Genomic DNA, 21,492 nt, shown 5'->3' with positions numbered 1-21,492 from the left:
TTAACGAGACATGTTTTCCCCAGGGTCGTCTAAAAATTATCGTAACTTAAGTGCACTCCTAGTTTATGATCCACTATCAGTCCCTTGTGCCATCCATCTTTATCCAGAGCGTTTTAATCTGACATGCGAACTTTGATCTTCATGCGAAAAAGACACACTGACAACTAGCACATCGTAAAATTGAAAACACGATACAGCATGGGTGTGACATACCAATTATGAGCCTAGCGAACATTACGGGCTGTTACAGTCCGATTCACGAACGATGGCGGTTCGTGCAGGTCGAGCCACGGACGGCCATTGCTTACTGTCGGTTCCAAGCAACAACTATGGTACGTGAATACACATGTTTTGCGCTTGAAGAAAGCTTGTATACTGCAAATTATACCTCTCGCTTTCTTATGCAGAATTTTCCACTTGCCACCACTGTTAGCGATGACAGCTCACAATAGATGGAGCAAGAATTCAGTAAACAGCTCGCTACGATAACGCAGATCTCTCAGAACTCTACTGAACGCTCATTGGTTGTCGGAGAATGCGTGACGTAGGTGTGCAGAAAAAGCGTAGACTCTACTGCTTATCGAGTAGTCAAAGATAAAAGTGACCCTGTTTTGCCACTTAAGTTTATCACTCACCAGACGGACGTGACGTGTTGCTCTACACGGTCACAAATGGTCTTACGTACGTAACAAGAATGTAGCATGTTACATAACTGCTGCTCAGGGAATACTTAATGTCCGGGCTTTAATTTTAATGTCCGGTAATATGGTAAACTGTTTTACTAAACGACTTACACTCCTGTTGTATGTCTACCATTTCCTAAGTTGCCCATTACATTTTTAACGATGTATGGTAAGAAGAACGTTTACGCTGTTCCCCTAGCACGTCTGTTTTCGACTAAACAGCCAATGGTAGTTTCATATTTTGCATTTTTAACTATGTTACACCGGCATGTATTTCAGACTCAATTGAAAACGGCGACACAGCCGAAAGTGTGCAGTTCATGCGACACGTTTCAACGCTCAATATAGAAAGATTTTATTCACTGGATGCTAACAAGAAACAAGGTTCATTAGGAGCACCCATCCCACTAAGCCCTAGATGGTCTTGGAATGTGAGAACGGTGGGGTGAGTTGAAACTATATCGTGCTGGAACATCACCTGTTAGGCTTGGCGCCAAGCAGTGTATCTTTTGTTATTTATATTTACTGTTTAAATTTGCTGTTGACGTTACTTGTACTGAGAACTTGTTAGCAGTAATTTCTATAAACTTCAGTTCGCATTCAGAGACTAATAAAAAATTTGTGTTACAGTTGATAGTCATTGGTGGATAAGATGAACCATTCCCAAGCGGGCAGGCGCGAAATTATTAAGACTGTTCGCTAGGAATCTACGCTCAGTTTCTGGGGAAGCAACACATGATTTAATGCGTGAAATGTTATATCGCGTACTGGCGGAACAGTTTGTTAAATGTTGCCCTGGGAGACAAATATTCTTAATCTCATGGTGGTGTGAAGCATTTCTTGTGACTTTATATGGTGTTCGGGAAATACTGATTAGTATCTGGGAACCTTGCTATGAACACTGATAGTAGAGTGGCTCCAGGAATCGTTTTTACTGATTTTGCGATTAAGCAAACGAAACGAAATTAGTTGACATCCTAACGTCTCGCAATTCTCATTACGGTAACAATCGAACCTTCCCATTTGCCACTCTGTTATGCACTGTTTATTGCATGCTCGTTAGCGCCCGTGAACAGCGGAGCAGAAGCCAACTGGGACGACGACTAGTGGTCATCTTTAGAAGATGAGAGGTAATTAAGTTTAGACGGCACGGATTCTGGATTCACAAATCCACCGTGTACGTCGTACGTGCCATATCTTTTTGTTGGAAAGTGTTACATGTAGCACCCCACTGTACAGGGTGGTCCACATATAATGACCGAGCCAAATATCTCACGAAATAAGCGTCAAACGAAAAAACTACAAAGAACGAAACCCATCTAGCTTAAAGGGGGGAACCTAGATGGCGCTATGGTTGGCCCGCTTGTTGGCGCTGCCGTAGGTCAAACGGTTATCAACTGCGTTTTTTAAAATAAGAACCCCCATTTTTTATTGCATATTCGTGTAGTACGTAAAGAAATATGAATGTTTTAGTTGGACGAATATTTTCGCTTTGTGATTGATGGCGCTGTAATAGTCACAACGTATAAGTACGTAGTATCAGGTAAAATTCCGCCAGTGCGGACGTTATTTCTTCGTGATACATTACTCGTGTTAAGATGGACCGTTTACTAATTGCGGAAAAGGTCGATATCGTGTTGATGTATGGATATTGTGATCAAAATGCCCAACGGGCGTGTGCTATGTATGCTGCTCGGTATCCTGGACGACATCATCCAAGTGTCCGGACCGTTTGCCAGATAGTTAAGTCATTTAAGTAAACAGGAAGTGTTCAGCCAATGTGAAACTTTAATCACGACCTGCAACAAATTATGATGCCCAAGTAGGTGTTTTAGCTGCTGTCGCGGCTAATCCGCACATCAGTAGCAGACAAATTGCGCGAGAATCAGGAATCTCAAAAACGTCGGTGTTGAGAATGCTACATCAACATCGATTGCACCCGTACCATATTTCTGTGCACGAGGAATTGCAAGGCGACGACTTTGAACGTCGTGTACAGTTCTGTCACTGAGCACAAGAGAAATTACGGGACGATGACAGATTTTTTGCACGCGTTCTATTTAGCGACGAAGCGTCATTCACCAACATCAGTAACGTAAACCGGCATAATATGCACTATTGGGCAACGGAAAATCCACGATGGCTGCGACAAGTGTAACATCAGCGACCTTGGCGGGTTAATGTATGGTGCGATATTATGGGAGGAAGGATAATTGCCCCCCGTTTTATCGATGGCAATCTAAATGGTGCAATGTAAGCTGATTTCCTACATAATGTTCTACCGATGTTACTACAAGATGTTTCACTGCATGACAGAATGGCGATGTACTTCCAACATGATGGGTGTCCGGCACATAGCACGCGTGCGGTTGAAGTGCCATTGAATAGCATATTTCATGACAAGTGGATTGGTCGTCGAAGCACCATACCACCGACCGCACGTTCACCAGATCTGACGTCCCCGGATTTCTTTCTGTGGGGAAAGTTGAAGGATATTTGCTATCGTGAGCCACCGACAACGCCTGACAACATGCGTCAGCGCATTGTCAATGCATGTGCGAACATTACGGAAGGCGCACCACTCGCTGTTGAGAAGAATGTAGTTACACGTATTGCCAAATGCACTGAGGTTGACGGACATCATTTTGAGCATTTATTGCATTAATGTGGTATTTACAGCTAATCACGCTGTAAGAGCATGAGTTATCAGTAATGGTAAGTTCACAAAGGTACATGTATCACATTGGAACAACCGAAATGAAATGTTCAAACGTACCTACGTTCTGTATTTTAATTTAAAAAAACCTACCTGTTACCAACTGTTCGTCTAAAATTGTGAACCATATGTTTGTGACTATTACAGCGCCATCTATCACAAAGTAAAAAAAGTGGTCCAACTAAAACATTCATATTTCTTTACGTACTACACGAATATGTAATAAAAATGGGGGTTCCTATTTTAAAAACGCAGTTGGTATCCGTTTGACCTATGGCAGCTCCATCTAGCGGGCTAACCATAGCGCCATCGGGTTTCCCCCTTCAAGCTAGACAAGTTTCGTCTTTGTAGTTTTTCCGTTTGGCGCTTATTTCGTGAGATATTTGGCCCGGTCACGTACAATGGACCACCCTGTATAGTACATGGGAGATCAAATATCCATTTGGATTGAAACTGTTAATAGACAGTCAATATTGGTAAACCCCATTCAATTACGCTTGTCATTCCTTGTATAGAGTACTAGTTTGAATACTGAAAGCAATAGTTATTACACTTTTCGTCGATTATACTCTCTTAATTATTACTATCCGTAATTACGGACGCGAGATCTATTTCTCAATTGTGGTATTCGAATATTCGACAACACAGACACCATGTCGAAATCGCGAAAACTTCACGTTTGTCGGATTTTCCCCAGCATCCTGCTGCCTGCAACAGCATTCCGATGAACGTGTGAAGGCAGAGCTTTATGAGCCGCTCAGCATACTGGAGTGATCACACATGGCTGTGACTGATGAGTCATCCTTCACTCGTTTGCACCACACATGACATGGGCTGCATCTGAATCTATAAAGTAAGAGGTAACTTATATAGTTAATTTACAGAACCACTGAATATGACCAGAGCGGTGTCTGCCCAGTTCCTGTCATTTCCTGTCATTTCCGATATTTTCACTAAGTCTTTCTTAGGGTGAGTGTTTCCGAAAGACAGAGCCGCTTGATAACTGTAGACACAGTTGCAGCAGTAAATTGGGTTTGTAGAGTAAAAATTTTAACAATCGTGACACATTTGGATTTATCCTATAAAGTATAAGTAGATTTTTTTAATCATAATGTATCATCCGATGGGTGTTAAACAGAAAACACTCAAAAATCGAAAGATATTTCTACAGGTATGTTCTGCATAAGAGACAATCACTTGAAAGACGCAGAAGTTGAAGATGAGGAAAACGAGATGAGGGCCTTCGCAAAGAGTCTTGATTATAGGCTTATGTGAATAAGCACTGCACAGCTATTTGAGTGCTGTACGTCAGTAATAAAACTGGAAACATTCGAGACAGCAGTTCTGACACTCTAAAATCCCCAAACAGGAAATGTTTTAAACATCATTAAGCAATTAGTAGAAATAACTGTGAAGGGATAATATGTGGAGGTTTTAATACATACTTCATTGCGGATAATCGAGGGCATACTGAATTACTGATGTCCATATGTGGTTTGAGCTTCCCATAACATTCCCAACAAGAATAGAAGGACGTGGGCAAGAGCAATATTATATAATTTATTTCTAAATCTCACTGTCTTTAATGAAATAGATTGAAACCCATAATAAGTGGATGTCAGCAATAAAGCATTCCCATCAATTAGATTTAACAAAGAAAGGTACAGCTTCATTGAATTGTAAATCTTGTTTCAGTTATGCTTTTCAGAGAGAAATTAAAGGGTCAAAAATAGGTAGAAGTTACCAAAGACAATTAGTAGGCAAGAAATTTAATTATTAGAACTTTTTGAATCCAGTTTTCCTTTACTATGGGTCAGAGGTATTTAAATTGGCCGAGGGAAGATTAGGAATATCTGTCTATCGTGTACTAGGAGGAGAGAATTTTATTTAATTCGAAGGATTAGATACAATGAAGACTTAAAAACGAACTATAAGCAGTATTCCAAAATTCTTCAGTGTGTAATCAGAATGGGAAAACGATATACCATGCATAAAAACTCAAAATATAAAAAACAATTCAAGAGTAATTTGGAGCAGTATTAGGCATTAAATGAATACACTCGGCCAGGCAGATAATACTGAGCACCCAGATGACAGTAGCAGCCAGACAAATGAAATGAGATTCAAATCAGTGGTTACTAAATTCAACGAATTCTTTCTAACAGTCACTGAAAACACGAGGACAAAAAATGGCCATCGAAAGCAGATCCAAGAAAGTAACGTATGCAGATCTGTCAACTCATCTGTTAGAGAAACCACAAAGACCATTTTGTCACTAAACAGTAGTAACACCTCTGGCTATGACGGTATGTTAGCCAAAATACTAATTTCTTCTTCTAGTCCAGTTGAGTGACGAATTCCTCTTCTCCCCACGTCTGTTCAGTACCTCCTCATTAGTTACGTGATCTGCCCACCTAATCTTCAGCATTTTTCTGTAGCACCACGTTTCGAAAGCTTCTATTCTCTTCTTGTCTAAACTATTTATCGTCCATGTTTCAACTTCATACATGGATACACTCCACACAAACACTTTCAGAAAATATTTCCTGACACTTAAATCTATACTCGAGGATAACAAATTTCTCTTCTTCAGAAACGCTTGCCTGGCCATAGCCAGTCTACATTTTATATCCTCTTTACTTCGACCGTCATCAGTAATTTTGAGTCCTAGATAGCAAAACTTATCTACTACTGTGTTTCATTTCCTAATCTAAATCCCCTCCCATCACCTGATTTCATTCGACTACATTCCATTATACTCATTTTGCTTTTGTTGATGTTCATCTTATATCTTCGTTTCGACACACTGCCCATTCCGTTCAGTTGCTCTTCCAGGTCCTTTGCTGTCTCTGACAGAATTACAATGTCGTCGGCAAGCCTCAGTGTTTTTATTTCTTTTCCATGATTTTGATACCTATTCCAAATTTTCTTTTGTTTATTTTGCTGCTTGCTCAATATATAGATTGAATAACATCGGAGATACCCTACAACCCTGTCTCAATCCCTCCTCAACTACTGCTTCCCTTTCGTGTCTCCTGACTCTTACAACTGCCATTTGGTTTCAACACAAATTCTAAATAGCCTTTCGTTCCCTGTATATCATCCCTGGCACCTTAAGAAGTTGAAAGAGATTAGTCAACATTGTCAAAAGCTTTCTCTAAGTCTAGAAGTGCTACAAATGTATGTTTGACTTTCCTTAACCTAGCCTCTAAGATACATCATACGGTCATGATTGCCTCATGTGTTCTACATTTCTGCGGAATTCACACTGATTCTTCCGAGGTCGGTTTTTACCAGTTTTTCCATTCGTCTGTAAAGAATTTGTGTTAATATTTTTCAGCCGTGACTTATTAAACTGATTGTTCGACAATTTTCACACTTGTCAGCACCTGCCTTCTTTGAAATTGGAATTATTATATTCTTCTTAAAGTCTAAGGGTATTTCGCCTGTTGCAAACGTCTTGCACTCCAGGTCATGGCTGGTTCTCCCAATGCTATCAGTAGTTCTAACCAAATGTTTCCTACTCCAATTCCCTTGTTTCTAATTAGGTCTTTCAGTGCTCTGTCAAATTCTTCAAAAATGGTTCAAATGGCTCTGAGCACTATGCGACTTAACTTCTGAGGTCATCAGTCGCCTAGGACTTAGAACTAATTAAACCTAACTAACCTAAGGACATCACACACATCCCTGCCCGTGGCAGGATTCGAACCTGCGACCGTAGCTGTCTCAAATTCTTCACCCAGTTTCATATCTCTCATTTCCTCTTCATCTGCGTTCTCTTCCTTTTCCATTTTATTGCCCTTAAGCACATCGCTCTTGCATAGACACTCTGTATACTCCATCCACGTTTCAGCTTTCCCTTGTTTGCTTAGGACTGGTTTACCATCTGAGCTCTTCATATTAATGTAGGTGGTTCCCTTTTCTCCAAAGGTCTCATTAATTTTTCTGTAGGCGACATATATCTTACCCTGAGTGATATAAGCTTGCCCATCCTTATATTTGTCCTCTAGCCATTCCCGCTTAGCCGTTTTGCACTTCCTGTCGATCTCATGTTTGAGACGTTTGTATTCCTTTTCTCCTGCTTCATTTACTGCATTTTCTCCTTTCATTAATTAAATTCGACACCTCTTGTGTTACCCAAGGATTTCTATTAGCCCTCGTCTTTTTACCTACTTGATCCTTCACTGCCTTCACTATTTCTTCTCTCAAAGCCACCCATTCTTCTTCTACAGTATTTCTTTCACCGTTATTCTCAATCGTTCCCTAATGCTCCCCCTGAAACTCTCTACGACCTCTAGTTCTTTCAGTCTGTCCAGGTCCCATCTCCTTAAATTCCTACCTTTCTGAAGTTTCTTCTGTTTTAATCTACAGTTCACAACCAATAAGTTGTGATCAGAGTGCACATTTGCCCCTAGAAATGTCTTACAATTCAAAACTTGGTTTCCAAATCTCTGTCTTACCATTATGTAATCAGTCTGAAACTTTCAGTGTCTCCTGGGCTCTTACACGTATACAGCCTTCTTTCACGATACTTAAACCAAGTGTTAGCTATGATTAAGTTATGCTCTGTACAAAATACTACCAAGCGGCTTCCTCTTTCATTCCTTACCCCCAGTCCATATTCACCTACTACTTTTCCTTCTCTTCCTTTTCCTACTATTGAATTCCATTCCCTAATGACTTAATAAATTTTCGTCTCCCTTAACAGTTTGAATAATTTCTTCAGTATGTTCATCATCTGGGGAGCTAGTTGGCATATAAACTTGTACTACTGTGATATATGTGGGTTTCGTGTCTATCTTGGTTGCAATAATGCGTTCACTGTGCTGTTGGTAGTAGCTTATCCACGTTCCTATTTTTTAATCATTATTAAACCTACTCCTGCATTATCCCTATTTGATTTTGTTTATAACCCTGTATTCACCTGACCAGAAATCCTGTTCTTCCTGTCACCGAACTTCACTAATTCCCACTATATCTAACTTTAACCTATCCATTTCCCTTTTTAAATTTTCTAACCTACGTATCTGATTAAGGCATCTGACATTCCACGCTCCGACCCGTAGAACGCCAGTTTTGTTTCTCCTGATAACGACGTTCTCCTGAGTAGTCCCCGCCCTGAGATCCGAATGGGGGATTATTTTACCTCCTGAATATTTAGCCCAAGAGGACGTCATCATCATCATTTAACGGTACAGTAGAGTTGCATGTCCTTGGGAAAAATTATGACTGTAGTTTCCCCTTTATTTCAGCCGTTCACAGTACCAGTACAGCATTGCTGTTTTCTTTAGTGTTACAAGGCCAGTTCAGTCAATAATCCAGACTGTTGCCCCTGTAACCACTGAAAAGGCTGCTGCACCTCTTCAGGAACAACACGTTTGTCTGGGCTCTCAACAGATACCCCTCCGTTGTGGTTGCACCCACGGTACGGCTATCTGTACCACTGCACGCAAGCCTCTGCACCAACGGCAAGGTCCATGGCTTTAAGGAGTTTAAATTATCATGTACGTATGTCACATGCTAAATTTCTTGTGAGCAGTTTCGAAAAGCGTATAGCTCTATGTACAATATTGGTAGCTACCTATACAGACTTCGTCACCTGAAACCAATCGAGAATACAGGAAGATGTTATGTCGGAAGTGAATGTTTTTACAAAGGAGAAAGGACTCCAGAAATAGTAACACTGACTGCTTTTCCGCACGCCCTTATCTTCCAGAGTCTGAATTACTTACATGTTAGTAATGGAGGCAGCTGCGACTTGTGAGAAGTTAATTTCTATTGAACAATTCCATCCCTGGCTCCTGCCGGGCCATTCCAGCCCTGAAAGATATGGATAATAGTTACCAGAATGAGATTTTCACTCTGCAGCGGAGTGTGCGTTGATATGAAACTTCCTGGCAGATTAAAACGGTGTGCCGGACCGAGACTCGAACTCGAGACCTTCGCCTTTCGCGGGCAAGTGCTCTACCAACTGAGCTACCCGAGCACGACTCAGGCCCCGTCCTCACAGCTTTACTTCTGCCAGTACCTCGCCTCCTACCTTCCAAACTTTACAGAAGCTCTCCTGCGAACCTTGCAGTTTGGAAGGTAGGAGGCGAGGTGCTGGCAGAACTAAAGCTGTGAGGACGGGGCGTGAGTCGTGCTCGGGTAGCTCAGTTGGTAGAGCACTTGCCCGCGAAAGGCAAAGGTCCCGAGTTCGAGTCTCGGTCCGGCACACAGTTTTTATCTGCCAGGAGGTTTCATGGATAATAGTTGTTTCCGGCTTTAGCATACTGAAGCAAACGGGTAAGCCTCATTTAGAATCTTGGCAGAAGTGTTCCTTGTCGTCAGATAAACATAGTACACTAAACTAACTTACGAAGCTTCCTCACACAGGCTATAGCTCCTTGCAACACTATGAAATGGCGTAAATTACCCTCAGATTTTTCTGGCATAGTGATAACGAGATCGCGATTAGGGTAACGAATCTGAGGCGAACGCGATCTTCAGGCGTAGCGCAGTACTCTTGGTACCAATATGTTATGTCGGAAGTGAATGTTTTTACAAAGGAGAAAGGACTCCAGAAATAGTAACACTGACTGTTTTTCCGCACGCCCTTATCTTCCAGAGTCTGAATTACTTACATGTTAGTAATGGAGGCAGCTGCGACTTGTGACAAGTTAATTTCTATTTAAAATTTCCATCGCTGGCTCCTGCCGGGCCATTCCAGCCCTGAAAGATATGGATAATAGTTGTTTCCGGCTTTAGAATACCGAAGCAAACGGCTAAACCTCATTTAGAGCCTTAGCAGAAGTGTCCCTTGTCGTCAAATAAACATAGTACACTAAACTAACGCACGAAGCTTCCTCACACAGGCTATAGCTCCTTGCAACACTATGAAATGGCGTAAATTACGCTCAGATGTTTCTGGCACAGTGATAACGAGATCGCGATTAGGGTAACGAATCTGAGGTGAACGCGATCTTAAGGCGTAGCGCAGTACGTATGGTACCGTCCCCGGCGTTATGCGAAACCAAACAGTGTTCCAGGAAGCGCTACTTTTAGCTATTTTCGATTACGTTAAGAAGACTACGACGGGGACTTTGATTCCACTACAGTTGGGATACACAACGTAGCCAACTTGGAACATAACTTCAAAAACGACCATAAGGAAAGTCGGCACGGTTCACAAGGGTGGCTTTTTTGCCGCCTTCATTTCATCCGCGAGACAGCACCGTGCTCATTAATCATTGTTACAGAACGGAGGGAGGTTCACAAACGAATGAAACACACGGTCGATGACTGGTGTTTGACTTTCTAAAAAGAAGATAGTGACTGCTATAGCATTATCTCACTGCAACCAACCACATCAAGCTACAAGTGGCTGAACGACAGTTTTTGTGGAATTATGGGAAATCAGTTTGTAATATAAAGTATCTCTCTCTGTCAAGGATAAAGTTATAACTCTGTATCTCTACTAATGTTTACCAATAATTGATGTAATTTCGTTTTTCAAATTTTCAAGATAATTAAGGCACTAGAAGTTTCTTCTCTATTGACTTTTGTCTTCAGTCCGTCTTCATGCAAAGACGCATTTTCTTGTTACTCGTAACTTTAGTAAAAAGTATGGCGATATTTAAGATTAATTACACTTTTACGTAGTGGGCATTTGGTAAAAATACATTTAATAATAGTATATTCTGGATCTGTTTATCTTACAGCTGTTTAATTTCGTTGGGAAGCGATTGATTTGGTAATGTATCGGTTTCGCGCCATCCGCGTGATCTCACATACGTATTTACATTTTCTAGAAGTCGAACCTTGCAATCTAATTCTATCATTACGTAGTCCGATTACTGTTTTTGTGTAATGCAGATCATTTGGGTGCAGTACATTCCACATTATCACGGACCTACGTCACCAAGTTTCTTTGCACACGAAACGAAAACCCGAGTAATGCATCTAAAGGAACCGTCTTTGGCCACGTAAGAGCTATAATACAATCTGATACTTGAAATTCTAATTATTCACGACTGTAACGTGTTCCTACAATGGTGACTGTGATGTATCCCACTTCCGAAAAATTACATTTTGGAAGATTTCAAGTGCAGTCGCTTCATTATACATTCATTTCTTTTTTTTAACGGGACACATTAGAACTTCTAGTAGTGTATGAGAGTCCTGTAATGAATAAAAATACTGTACTCCAGATTCCACGGGCGGGGGCGAGAACCTCCTCGCCGCCCCCCCCCCCCCCCGCCCAATTACGGACACACTAAGCGTACGGACGGTGTGTCGACGTCCGGAGCATCACAGACTGTTACCACGGCGACCACTACTGTTCACTGTTGCAGGTTCCCTTGCCACGGCAGCAGAGTGAGGCGGGTCGAGAGCAGTGCAATCAACGACAACACTGGACACGGGAGTGGCGGAAAGCAGTTAGTTCAGACGAATTCTATGTATCGCTGTCATACGGATCGCGTAGACAAGACTTACAGCAATGCTGAAATGTCGTATCAATCCCATACTTACAGTGCAAAAAACACTCGAATGTACGTGTTTCGAAGGTCAAGGCTTCATCTTCAGAATAACCGTACGACAACCTCTAAAAGTGACCCATATAAAACATCAGCAAGGAGAAAAATAATAATAAAATATCGTGGTTACTCCCCTTGCAGCCGTGAACTCTTAAGATGTTGTTCGATATAACAGTCAACTGATAAAGTAGATTAAAAGGAGTTCCATGTGCTGTTCCGCGTACTGACAGTTTCACAACAACGGCAGTAGGCGTACACAATCCTTGTGTCGTCCTAAAAGCCACATCCTGCAGCATCTACATGAATATTCTGCAGATCACGCTTAAGGGCCTGGCAGAGGGTCATCGATCCACCTTAGCAATAATTCTTCACTATTCCACTCTCAAACAGCGCGCAGAAAAACCGAACCCCTACATCCTTACGTGCGAGCCCTCGTCTCCCTTATTTTATTATGATGATCGTTCCTCCTTACGCAGGTCGGCGTCAGCAAAATATTTCCAGATTCTGAGGAGAAAGTTGGTGATCGAAGTTTCATGAGAAATCCCGCCGCAACGAGAAACGTCTTTGTTTTAATGATGTCCACCCCAAATCCTGAATCACGTCCATGACTTTCTTTCCCCTATTCACAGAGTTCTGTCTTCGGAGCTCCTTTAATCTATATTATCAGTTGACGGTGATGTGAAAGTACTTCTTACGGGGGGTAGGATGTCAAACGGGCCGTCTTGGAGCAGGAGAGGCACCACAGGATATTTTAATTTCCACTGTCTATACTTTTACAAATAAATTGATAAAACTTTGTCAGCATAACCAGCTGAAGAAAAGTGTACCTATAGCAACAAATACAGCCAATAATTAGTGAAAAAATGATGAAATTTCACATGTAAAAGAAATTTATTTTGTTATGTTTTTGAACTTCCACTGCTATGAGTTTGAATTCTGAATCCTTCCTGGTTATGATGACAAAGTTTTATCAATTTCTTTGTAAAAGTACATATAGTGGAAAGTAAAATTTCCTGTGGTGTCTCTCCTGCTCCAAGTCGGCATGTTTGACGTCCTACCCCCTTAAGAGGACTTCTCTGCAAGGAAAGTAGCCCTGTTGTTTTATTATTACTGTTCTTCACGTTTATGTTTTATATCGTTCACTTTCAAAGATTCTCGTACAGTTATTCAGAAGATGAAGACCTGACCTTCGAAACACGATAACTTTGATGTTTTTTTACACTGTAAATAGGCGGTGGAGCTGACATTTTAACATTGATTTTACAACCATGACTTCATATACAATATTGATAAAATCAAATACTCAAAGCGCGCAATGAAGCAATTAAGGGGTAACCCTGCGCATTCGTTTTCAGAGTATATACCGTATGTATGAGGGCCAGTCAAATGAATACCGAACACACGCCACAACGGGAACGTGGAATAGTTTCATGCAAAAGTAATGACCACATACGTAAAGACATTTACCCACTGGGAGAAGAGACGATCAATTCTCGTTTGGTGGAACGCAGTCGGCCGCTGACGGGTACACAACCGCACTCACTCTTGCACTTCTGCGTCCGATTGAAATCGGCTTCCAAGCATGTTTTTCTTCGGGTCGTCAACGATGTGAGAATCAGACGGTGAATTATCTGGGCTGTACGGAGGGTGTTGTAGTCTATCCTAACCAAGTAGCTGAAGCGCAGCCTTAGTTCGATTGGCAATGTGGCGGAGGGCGTTATTGTGCAACAGGATGAACTCATCCAACAGCATTCCGACAGCCCGTGGGCAAACGGTAAGCCGACAGTGGAAACAACCCACATTTTCCCCTGCCAAAGAAATCTGAAGCTGTTTACACAAGCTCCGGAATCATTCTGTTGCTCAGTAATGCCCGCCCCCAAACTGCCAGTCAGACGGAGGCTACGCTTCAGCGTTTTGTTTGTTAAACACTGCAACGTTTCCCTTACAGCCGACATGTGATTTTCACGTCGTTGGCGACCTGATGAAAGACGTGCGCCGGCCGCTGTGGCCGAGCGGTCCTAGGCGCTTGAGTCTGGAACCGCGCGACCGCTACGGTCGCAGGTTCGAATCCTGTCTCGGGTTCAAATGGTTCAAATGGCTCTGAGCACTGATGACCTCAGATGTTAAGTCCCATAGTGCTCAGAGCCATTTGAACCATTTGAAGGACGTGCGTGGGCGTTGGTTTCAGTCTGACAAGGAAGTGTAAAAGTGGGTGCGGCTGTTGATCCATCAGTAGCCAACCGTGTTCTACGAAACAGGAATTGATCGTCTCGTCTTCCAGTGGGGAGAGTGTGGTGATTTATTTTGAGGGGAACTCTTCCATGGACCCGTTGTGGTGGGTGTTCAGTTTTCATTTGACTGCCCGTCATATTTACAGCTGCAATAATGAAAAAGCTAGTCCAGTTATCATTCCTGTGGACCGCCACTGCTGTGATGAAGTTGTACACGATACAAATGATGGAACTCTAGCCATGAATGTTTGCGTAAGATATATGAGAAATATCGATTGCTTGATCAAAGCTGTTCACACAAGTTCCGGTAAAGTCATGGTGACCTTGCTCTTCGACTGCAGGGGTCCTCTTCTGGTCGAGTTCTTCGAGCGTAGAACCACAATCAATGCACAGCGCTATGAAAACACTTTGCACAAACAACGACGCGTCATGAAGTCAAAACAGCCAGGAAAGCTATCGGACGGAATCATCCTGTTGCACCTTAACGCCCGCCCCTACATTGGAAATCGGACGGAGGCTGCATTCAGCAATTTGGCCGGGAAACACTGAAACATTCTCCGTACAGCTCGCATCTTCTACAGTGTGATGTTCACGTCTTTAGTGACCTAAAGAAAGACATGTGTGTACGTCGGTTCCAGTCGGACAGGGAAGTGTGCAAGAGCGGGTGTAGTTGTGTTTCCGTCAACAGCCGACTGCGTTCAACGAAACAGAAATTGATCTCCTGTCTGCCAGTGGGATAAATGTCTTAACATGTGTGGATCTTCGAGAAACTCTCCACCGCCACTCGCCAGCTGCTGTGGTTCACGACTTCTGATGTGGAGATGAAGCAACGTGGAACACCCGTATCTACCAACCAAGTTCAATTCCACTCGATGCCTAGCTGAGTTAGAGCCGTTGTTGCTACCATAGGTGGTAGCTCTGTGTACTAATTTACACCCTGTTTACCCACAAATCACCTAAAAATTTAATCACTATTATTTTTACTGTACAGTGTACGTACAGTTAGTAGTATTTCGTAATTTTCTATCCTTCCTGGTGGTTAATAGTCAGGTGTGTATAACTTACGATGACAAAAGAGAGAGGGATTAACTTCGAGCATGAAATTAATTGGATTTTCAACTACTCTAGGAAATCAAAAGCAGTAGTGTTAGGGAATATTTAAGTATTAAATTTCAAAGGTATCTACGCAAAAAGATAAGAAGTCTGTAGAAATATCAAGGGAAAACACTGCGCTAAAATATGGAAGGATATTGTGAACTCAAGAAACAGCAAACGGCGTGTGCGAAACTAAAGTCGAAACTTTGTACACGTTAGCCAGCATTATACGAAGAAAAGTAAATAAAATAAAATAAAATAATGAAACACACAGTCACAACTGAACGTACTGTACAAATAATATCGAATTTTTGGCTCCTTCTAAATCGTCGAACAAGATATGTAGGACTATATTGTGGCGGAAGTTAATAATTCCTCAACATTTTTCGTTACATCGCATAACAAAGCTATATTTGTAGAAGTTATTCGTTCTAGGAGAGGCAAACAGTTTCAGTCACCAACATTGATAATCGGGTCAAATTCTTTACGGCTCTGCCTTAAACATGGTATCGATGGAGAAAATGACAAAACTGTAAAGGCCAAAATATATCAAGTACGAGGGACAATTCATAAATAATGCACAAGTTGATATCACTGTGGATTTTTTGATGAAACGGCAATGAGAATTACATCAGTTATAGTTGGGAGATTGAGGAAGAAGCACGTGTTTTCGTTTTTTCGCTGTATACTCTAACATAAAATTGCGAGGGGTCTCGTGTACTATGACTGTTGAAGACCAGAGATCGTACATCAAGATCGTAACTTTACGCTGTAAAAACCAGACATAAATCCCTAATGCTTTAAGTGAAGTTTGTGATGAGTTTAAAATGGACCGTAGCACAATTTCGCGTTGTGTCAGTCTTTTAGTGGTGGTAGTATGAGCATAGACAATATTCCAAGACCGGGATGGTCAAAAACGTCAACATATGAACGAAATATGACACTCGTGGCAGATGCTGTGAGAAACTCTTTGAAGCCTCCGGAATTCCCACAACACCAGTGTTCCGTATTCCGACAAATGATTTGAAGAAGAGAAAATAATTCTGCGAGATGGGTCCCATAATGTTTGACTGCTGAAAGCAACCAGAAACGTCTAGATATTGCAAGCTTGCTGGAACAACTATTCGACTGTGAAGGTAAAAGATTCTTGAAACTTCCTAGGAGATTAAAACTGTGAGCCGGACCGGGACTCGGTGTCCCGGAAGTTCCATGCGGCTTTTCGCGGATGATGCTGTACTATACAGAGAAGTTGCAGCATTAGAAAATTGTAGCGAAATGCAGGAAGATCTGCAGCGGATAGGCACTTGGTGCATCGAGTGGCAACTAACCCTTAACATAGACAAATGTAATGTGTTGCGAATACATAGAAAGGAGGATCCTTTATTGTACGATTACATGATAGCGGAACAAACACTGGAAGCAGTTACTTTTGTAAAATATCTGGGAATATGCGTGCGGAACTATTTGGAGTGGAATGATCATATAAAATTAATTGGTGGTAAGGCGGGTACCAGGTTGAGATTCTTTGGGAGAATCCTTAGAGAATGTAGTCCATCAACAAAGGAGGTGGCTTACAAAACACTCGTTCGACCTATACTTGAGTATTGCTCATCAGTGTGGGATCCGTACCAGATCGGGTTGACGGAGGAGATAGAGAAGATCCAAAGAAGAGTGGCGCGTTTCGTCACAGGGTTATTTGGTAACCGTGATAGCGTTACGGAGATGTTTAGCAAACTCAAGTGGCAGACTCTGCAAGAGAGGCGCTCTGCATCGCGGTGTAGCTTGCTCGCCAGGTTTCGAGTGGGTGCGTTTCTGGATGAGGTATCGAATATATTGCTTCCCCCTACTTATACCTCCTGAGGAGATCACGAATGTAAAATTAGAGATATTCGAGCGCGCACGGAGGCTTTCAGACAGTCGTTCTTCCCGCGAACCATACGCGACTGGAACAGAAAAGGGAGGTAACGACAGTGGCACGTAAAGTGCCCTCCGCCACACACCGTTGGGTGGCTTGCGGAGTGTAAATGTAGATGTAGATGTAGACTCGAACTCGGGACACTTGCCTTCCGCGGGAAAGTGCTCTACCAACTGAGCTACCCAAGCACGACTCACGGCCAGTCTTCACAGCTTTACTTCTGCCAGTATCTCGTCTCCTACCTTCCAAACTTTACAGAAGCTCCCGATTTCGAGTCTCGGTCCAGCACACAGTTTTCATCTGCCAGGAAGTTTCATATCAGCGCACACTCCGCTGCAGAGTGAAAATCTCATTCTAAAAGATTCTTGTGTCGAATCGTCACTATTGTTGAAACGTCGATTACAGACTTCGAAAAGGAGTTGAAATCACAGTCCAGTGAGTAGAGAGTTTAATTCTCACTTGCAACAAGGGAAAAAAAATCGCACATGCTCATTCAAGGTTAAAGCAAATGATGATCTTTGTTTATGATCGCTTAGGAATCACCATGACAGAAAGAGTCCCATGTTGCAGCAGGTATCACAGTAGTGTATTCTCGTAGTTTCATGCAGAATCTGCTCAGAAAAATGCACAATACCCGACCACAGTTGCTTGAGGCTGAGCCACTCATTCTGCACGACAACGTCCGCAATCTTATAGCCCAAAAGCTTCGCAAATAAAGATGGGGAGTGTTGCGGCATCTTCCCTACAATCTGTACGTGAGTCCACCAGACCGACTTGCTCCCGAAGTTGAAAAAACCTATGCGTGGTCACCGCTATATTTTTCTCGGGAAGCTTTCAACCACCGTTACCCGAGCTATTCGACAAATGAACAAAGGTGGTGTCCTGGATGGAATAATAGGGCTTTCGAGACGTTGGGATTCAGTCATAGAGAAGCTGGGAGACTATATAGAAGAACCGTAAAGAGATATTAAAAAAAAAGTGTAAGTAAAAAAAAATGGCGAGCATTATTTATAAAATATCCCTCGTAGATCTGTGGAACACATAATTCTTGAATGTTACTTCAGGGCAAAAGCCATTTGCGGAACTCACTTCGTAGCGCCCAGAAAGATCCGTTGCGAGCCGCCTGGTTCACAACGCGGCTGTCCGTTTCGCAGCGAGGGGTCATCGCTGTTACCTCAAGGGCCGTAACGGCAGCAGCAGCCAGCAGCATTGCCACCGCCCACATGTCTTCTTCCTCCAGACTAAAACGACGCCAACAAATTCTTAAGCGCTACTGCAGGCGGTAGAGGTAGCTTATCGCATAGCTTATTGCTAAGGAGAGTTATCAGTGTACGACTACAGAAACCGGTGTTTTGTCTAGGCAAGTACGTAGAAAAAGCAATTACCTGAACAACTGCTCCTTTTTCTTGCACAATTGACATTCGCTCCCAAGTAAACGCACAACCGTTTCTGAACGTGGTTGGGTTGTCAGATTCCTACATACAGTATTGCCTCGAATATAAGACAACATTTTTGTCGAAATTTCATGAGCAAAAAGTTAAGATGCGGCTTTTATCCTTTACGTTGTCTCTTTACAAGCCTTGCTTAACATATATGCTAATTTGCAACGTTATAGCTAACGTCTACAACCGAAACTGGTGGCAAGGCATTTTATTACGCAGCAATGCAAACTTATACTGGTATTTTATTGGCGTTACATTTTGTAGGTCTGCTAATATTATCTCGTTAGCTTGTAATTCAGTTTGAGTTGGATAGTGGTAAGAAAGCCTGATTTATGCCGATATGAGCGACCGTTCAGAGCGAAAAATGTAACCAAACTAAGGAATGCGGCGCAGTTACGATGCAGCTTTCAGACTTACAGCTATACGTTATGCCAAAAACCACGACCAACACAGAGACTGGATGAAAGTATGGACTAGACGAATTCAATGTGCGACATTGGGTTGCTCCAGAGAAAAAAAGGAAGGTAGGCATTTTCAACGTGAGAATCTTTCGGGGGGACCGAAGTGTAGCAATTATCGATAACCTGACGCTGAAGTTCTTTCCTGAGTGCAAGATAAGAGGAAAGCTCTTGCTCTCTGACGAATTACTACACATGCACAAAGAATGCCAGTTGATTTCGATGAGAAACTTGTTAGTCTCTAGCGGTACGTCATTCAGTTGCCAAAATGTCACTCATTCCCTTTCCATCAGACTGGCAATATTGACGAAACGCCAGTATTTTTTGACATGCTGAGCAATACAACAGTACATATGAAAAGGGCAAGAAGTGTCTCATGAAGAGGAGTCGGGAACGAGAAAGTTACCCCCTTGTGGTATTCTGAAGAGCAGAACTATGCTCAAAGAAACGTCTCCTAAAGGCTTAGTGATTCACTGCCAAGAAAAAGGCTGGATTACAACGCAACTGATTGTTGACTGACTGTCTACTGTTTGGATTCACAGACCTGGGGCACTGCTTGCTAAGCGATCCATGCTAGTTTTGATTGGTTTCAAGAGGCGCCTAACTGCTGAAGTAAAAGATAAACTTGCTGAAGACAGACCTTCTCGTAATACCCGGAGGAATGACTTCAAAACTACAGATGCTCAGTGTGGCCATGAACAAGTCATTCAAGGATAACCAGGGAAAAATGTATTCAAATTGGCTCCTGGAAGGAGATCACGCCATTATGGCGTCTGGTAAGATTAAGAAGCTACCATTCATCCTTTAGTGCGAGTGAATTGTTGCTTCATGGTCTTCCATATCTTCAGAATCCATCATCGAGAAGTTCAATAAATGCTTCATATATCCCTGGGTGGCAGTGAGGATGACGTACTGTGGGAAGAGGATGAAGAAATTTACAGGAGTGAGAGTGATGAAGTTAATACCTGTACTGATAGTGAGGGGAGTGAACAAGACAAAATATGGAACCTGTGTGTTAGGTGCCAATGTGTTGAATCATATGTTAGATGAAATGTTTACGTCTTACATGTAAGTACATGTAAATTTCTGGTAATTTTTCTCCTCTCAATCAGTGTGCGGCTTATTTTGCGCAAAATATTGTTTTTTTTTTCTTTCCTTGAAATTTAGCGTTGCGGCTTATGCGCGGTGGCGGGTTATCATAGAGCGAAACAGTACTTTGGTTAAAGTGGACGAAGCGATTTTACGTGGAGTAAAGAAGAAGAAGTACTCGAATGATGAGATAGTAATACATTGTATTTATTAGATCGAAGGAAAGGATATTTTTTCTCTATTTAGGTGGATTAGAAAAATCAAGTTGATTGGTAACAACTCTATATTTTGTGTAACTGGTTAATTTGTACATTACATTAAATTACGTTAATACTTCCTCCATAGATCATGAATGCGACATTTCGTAATGATGTCGAACTTGTCATTTTAACATAAGTTTTCATTACACAGTATAATTAATATTTTTTTACTGCACCTGTTCTCTCTTTTAGTTGAACAGGCTCTCGTACAATGTCAATGACTGGTGACAAATTATTGACTAACTCTGTGAGCAAGAATGTGAAAGTGTCTTCATTCAGGTTCGAATCCTGCCTCGGGCATGGATGTGTGTGATGTCCTTAGGTTTGTTGGGTTTCAGTAGTTCTAAGTTCTAGGGGACTGATGACCACAGATGTTAAGTCCCATAGTGCTCAGAGCCATTTGAACCACTTATCTTCATTCATGCCAAAGTTTTTCAGCCCTACCATGGCACCATGAGAGTAATTTAGGTGGATTAATAAAATAAACATATCTTCTTGAGCAGTCTACTGTTCTTCCTTACTTAACTGACACCCACAAGGCTGTAGTATTCCCTCTTTATTAATCATCACCGGCGTTGCGGAGTGTCTGGGGCTCTAGGGAAGTATGAAGTTGTAATGACTTTCGTATTTGTTGATTAGGGAGCAAGCCCTATTCGTTATCTTCCTGTGGTGGGAAGGCATGTTGCGTGCTCACGCGATTGTAATCTGCTATCGAGACAAACATTGTAGACACTGAACTTAAAGAGTCCCCGGGCCTCCACGACACAGTTAATGTAATATTTTCAGTTCAGTGAATATGTTCGTGAATCCAAAAAAAGTTAACGCTACAGTTCCTAATTTTCAGGAATGTTTAATAAGATGCTTTGAGAAATGTGATGCTGACTGTTTAAATCAAGACTGTGGGGCCGAGAGCAACATTACCTTCCAAAATGATATTCTAAGTGAAATTTTTGGGGATGGTTATGATGACAACGAGATGCAGGCTACGGAAGGTGAAGATGAAAAAATTGTGTGTTCAATGCATTGCAAGTCTACAAGACTTCTATGTATTCTCTCTTTTTATATGCATGTTTGGATCAACAACATT

General features: G+C 42.0%; 1 protein-coding gene and 1 non-coding gene across 3 annotated transcripts in view; one reads left to right on the top strand and one right to left on the bottom strand.

Moving 5' to 3' along the window:
• LOC124805308 overlaps nt 1–18,375 on the bottom strand; it is a 68,632-nt gene extending 50,257 nt beyond the window's left edge. Inside the window, exon 1 of one of the 2 annotated variants that reach the window (XM_047265824.1) lies at nt 18,246–18,375. In XM_047265824.1, coding sequence (XP_047121780.1) covers nt 18,246–18,366 — 121 coding nt within the window. In that variant the 5' untranslated portion in view covers nt 18,367–18,375. Of the gene's footprint in view, nt 1–213; nt 339–18,245 lie in introns of those variants that run through there. The other variant, XM_047265825.1, reaches the window with a different exon arrangement.
• Nucleotides 9,540–9,614, top strand: Trnas-cga. Its single transcript has one exon. It is a non-coding gene; the product is annotated as a tRNA-Ser (tRNA).
• Nucleotides 18,376–21,492: the final 3,117 nt, after the last annotated feature.

This window comes from Schistocerca piceifrons, chromosome 7, assembly GCF_021461385.2.
Source record: "Schistocerca piceifrons isolate TAMUIC-IGC-003096 chromosome 7, iqSchPice1.1, whole genome shotgun sequence".
NCBI lineage: Eukaryota > Metazoa > Arthropoda > Insecta > Orthoptera > Acrididae > Schistocerca > Schistocerca piceifrons.
This window is presented reverse-complemented; position numbering and strand designations above follow the sequence as displayed.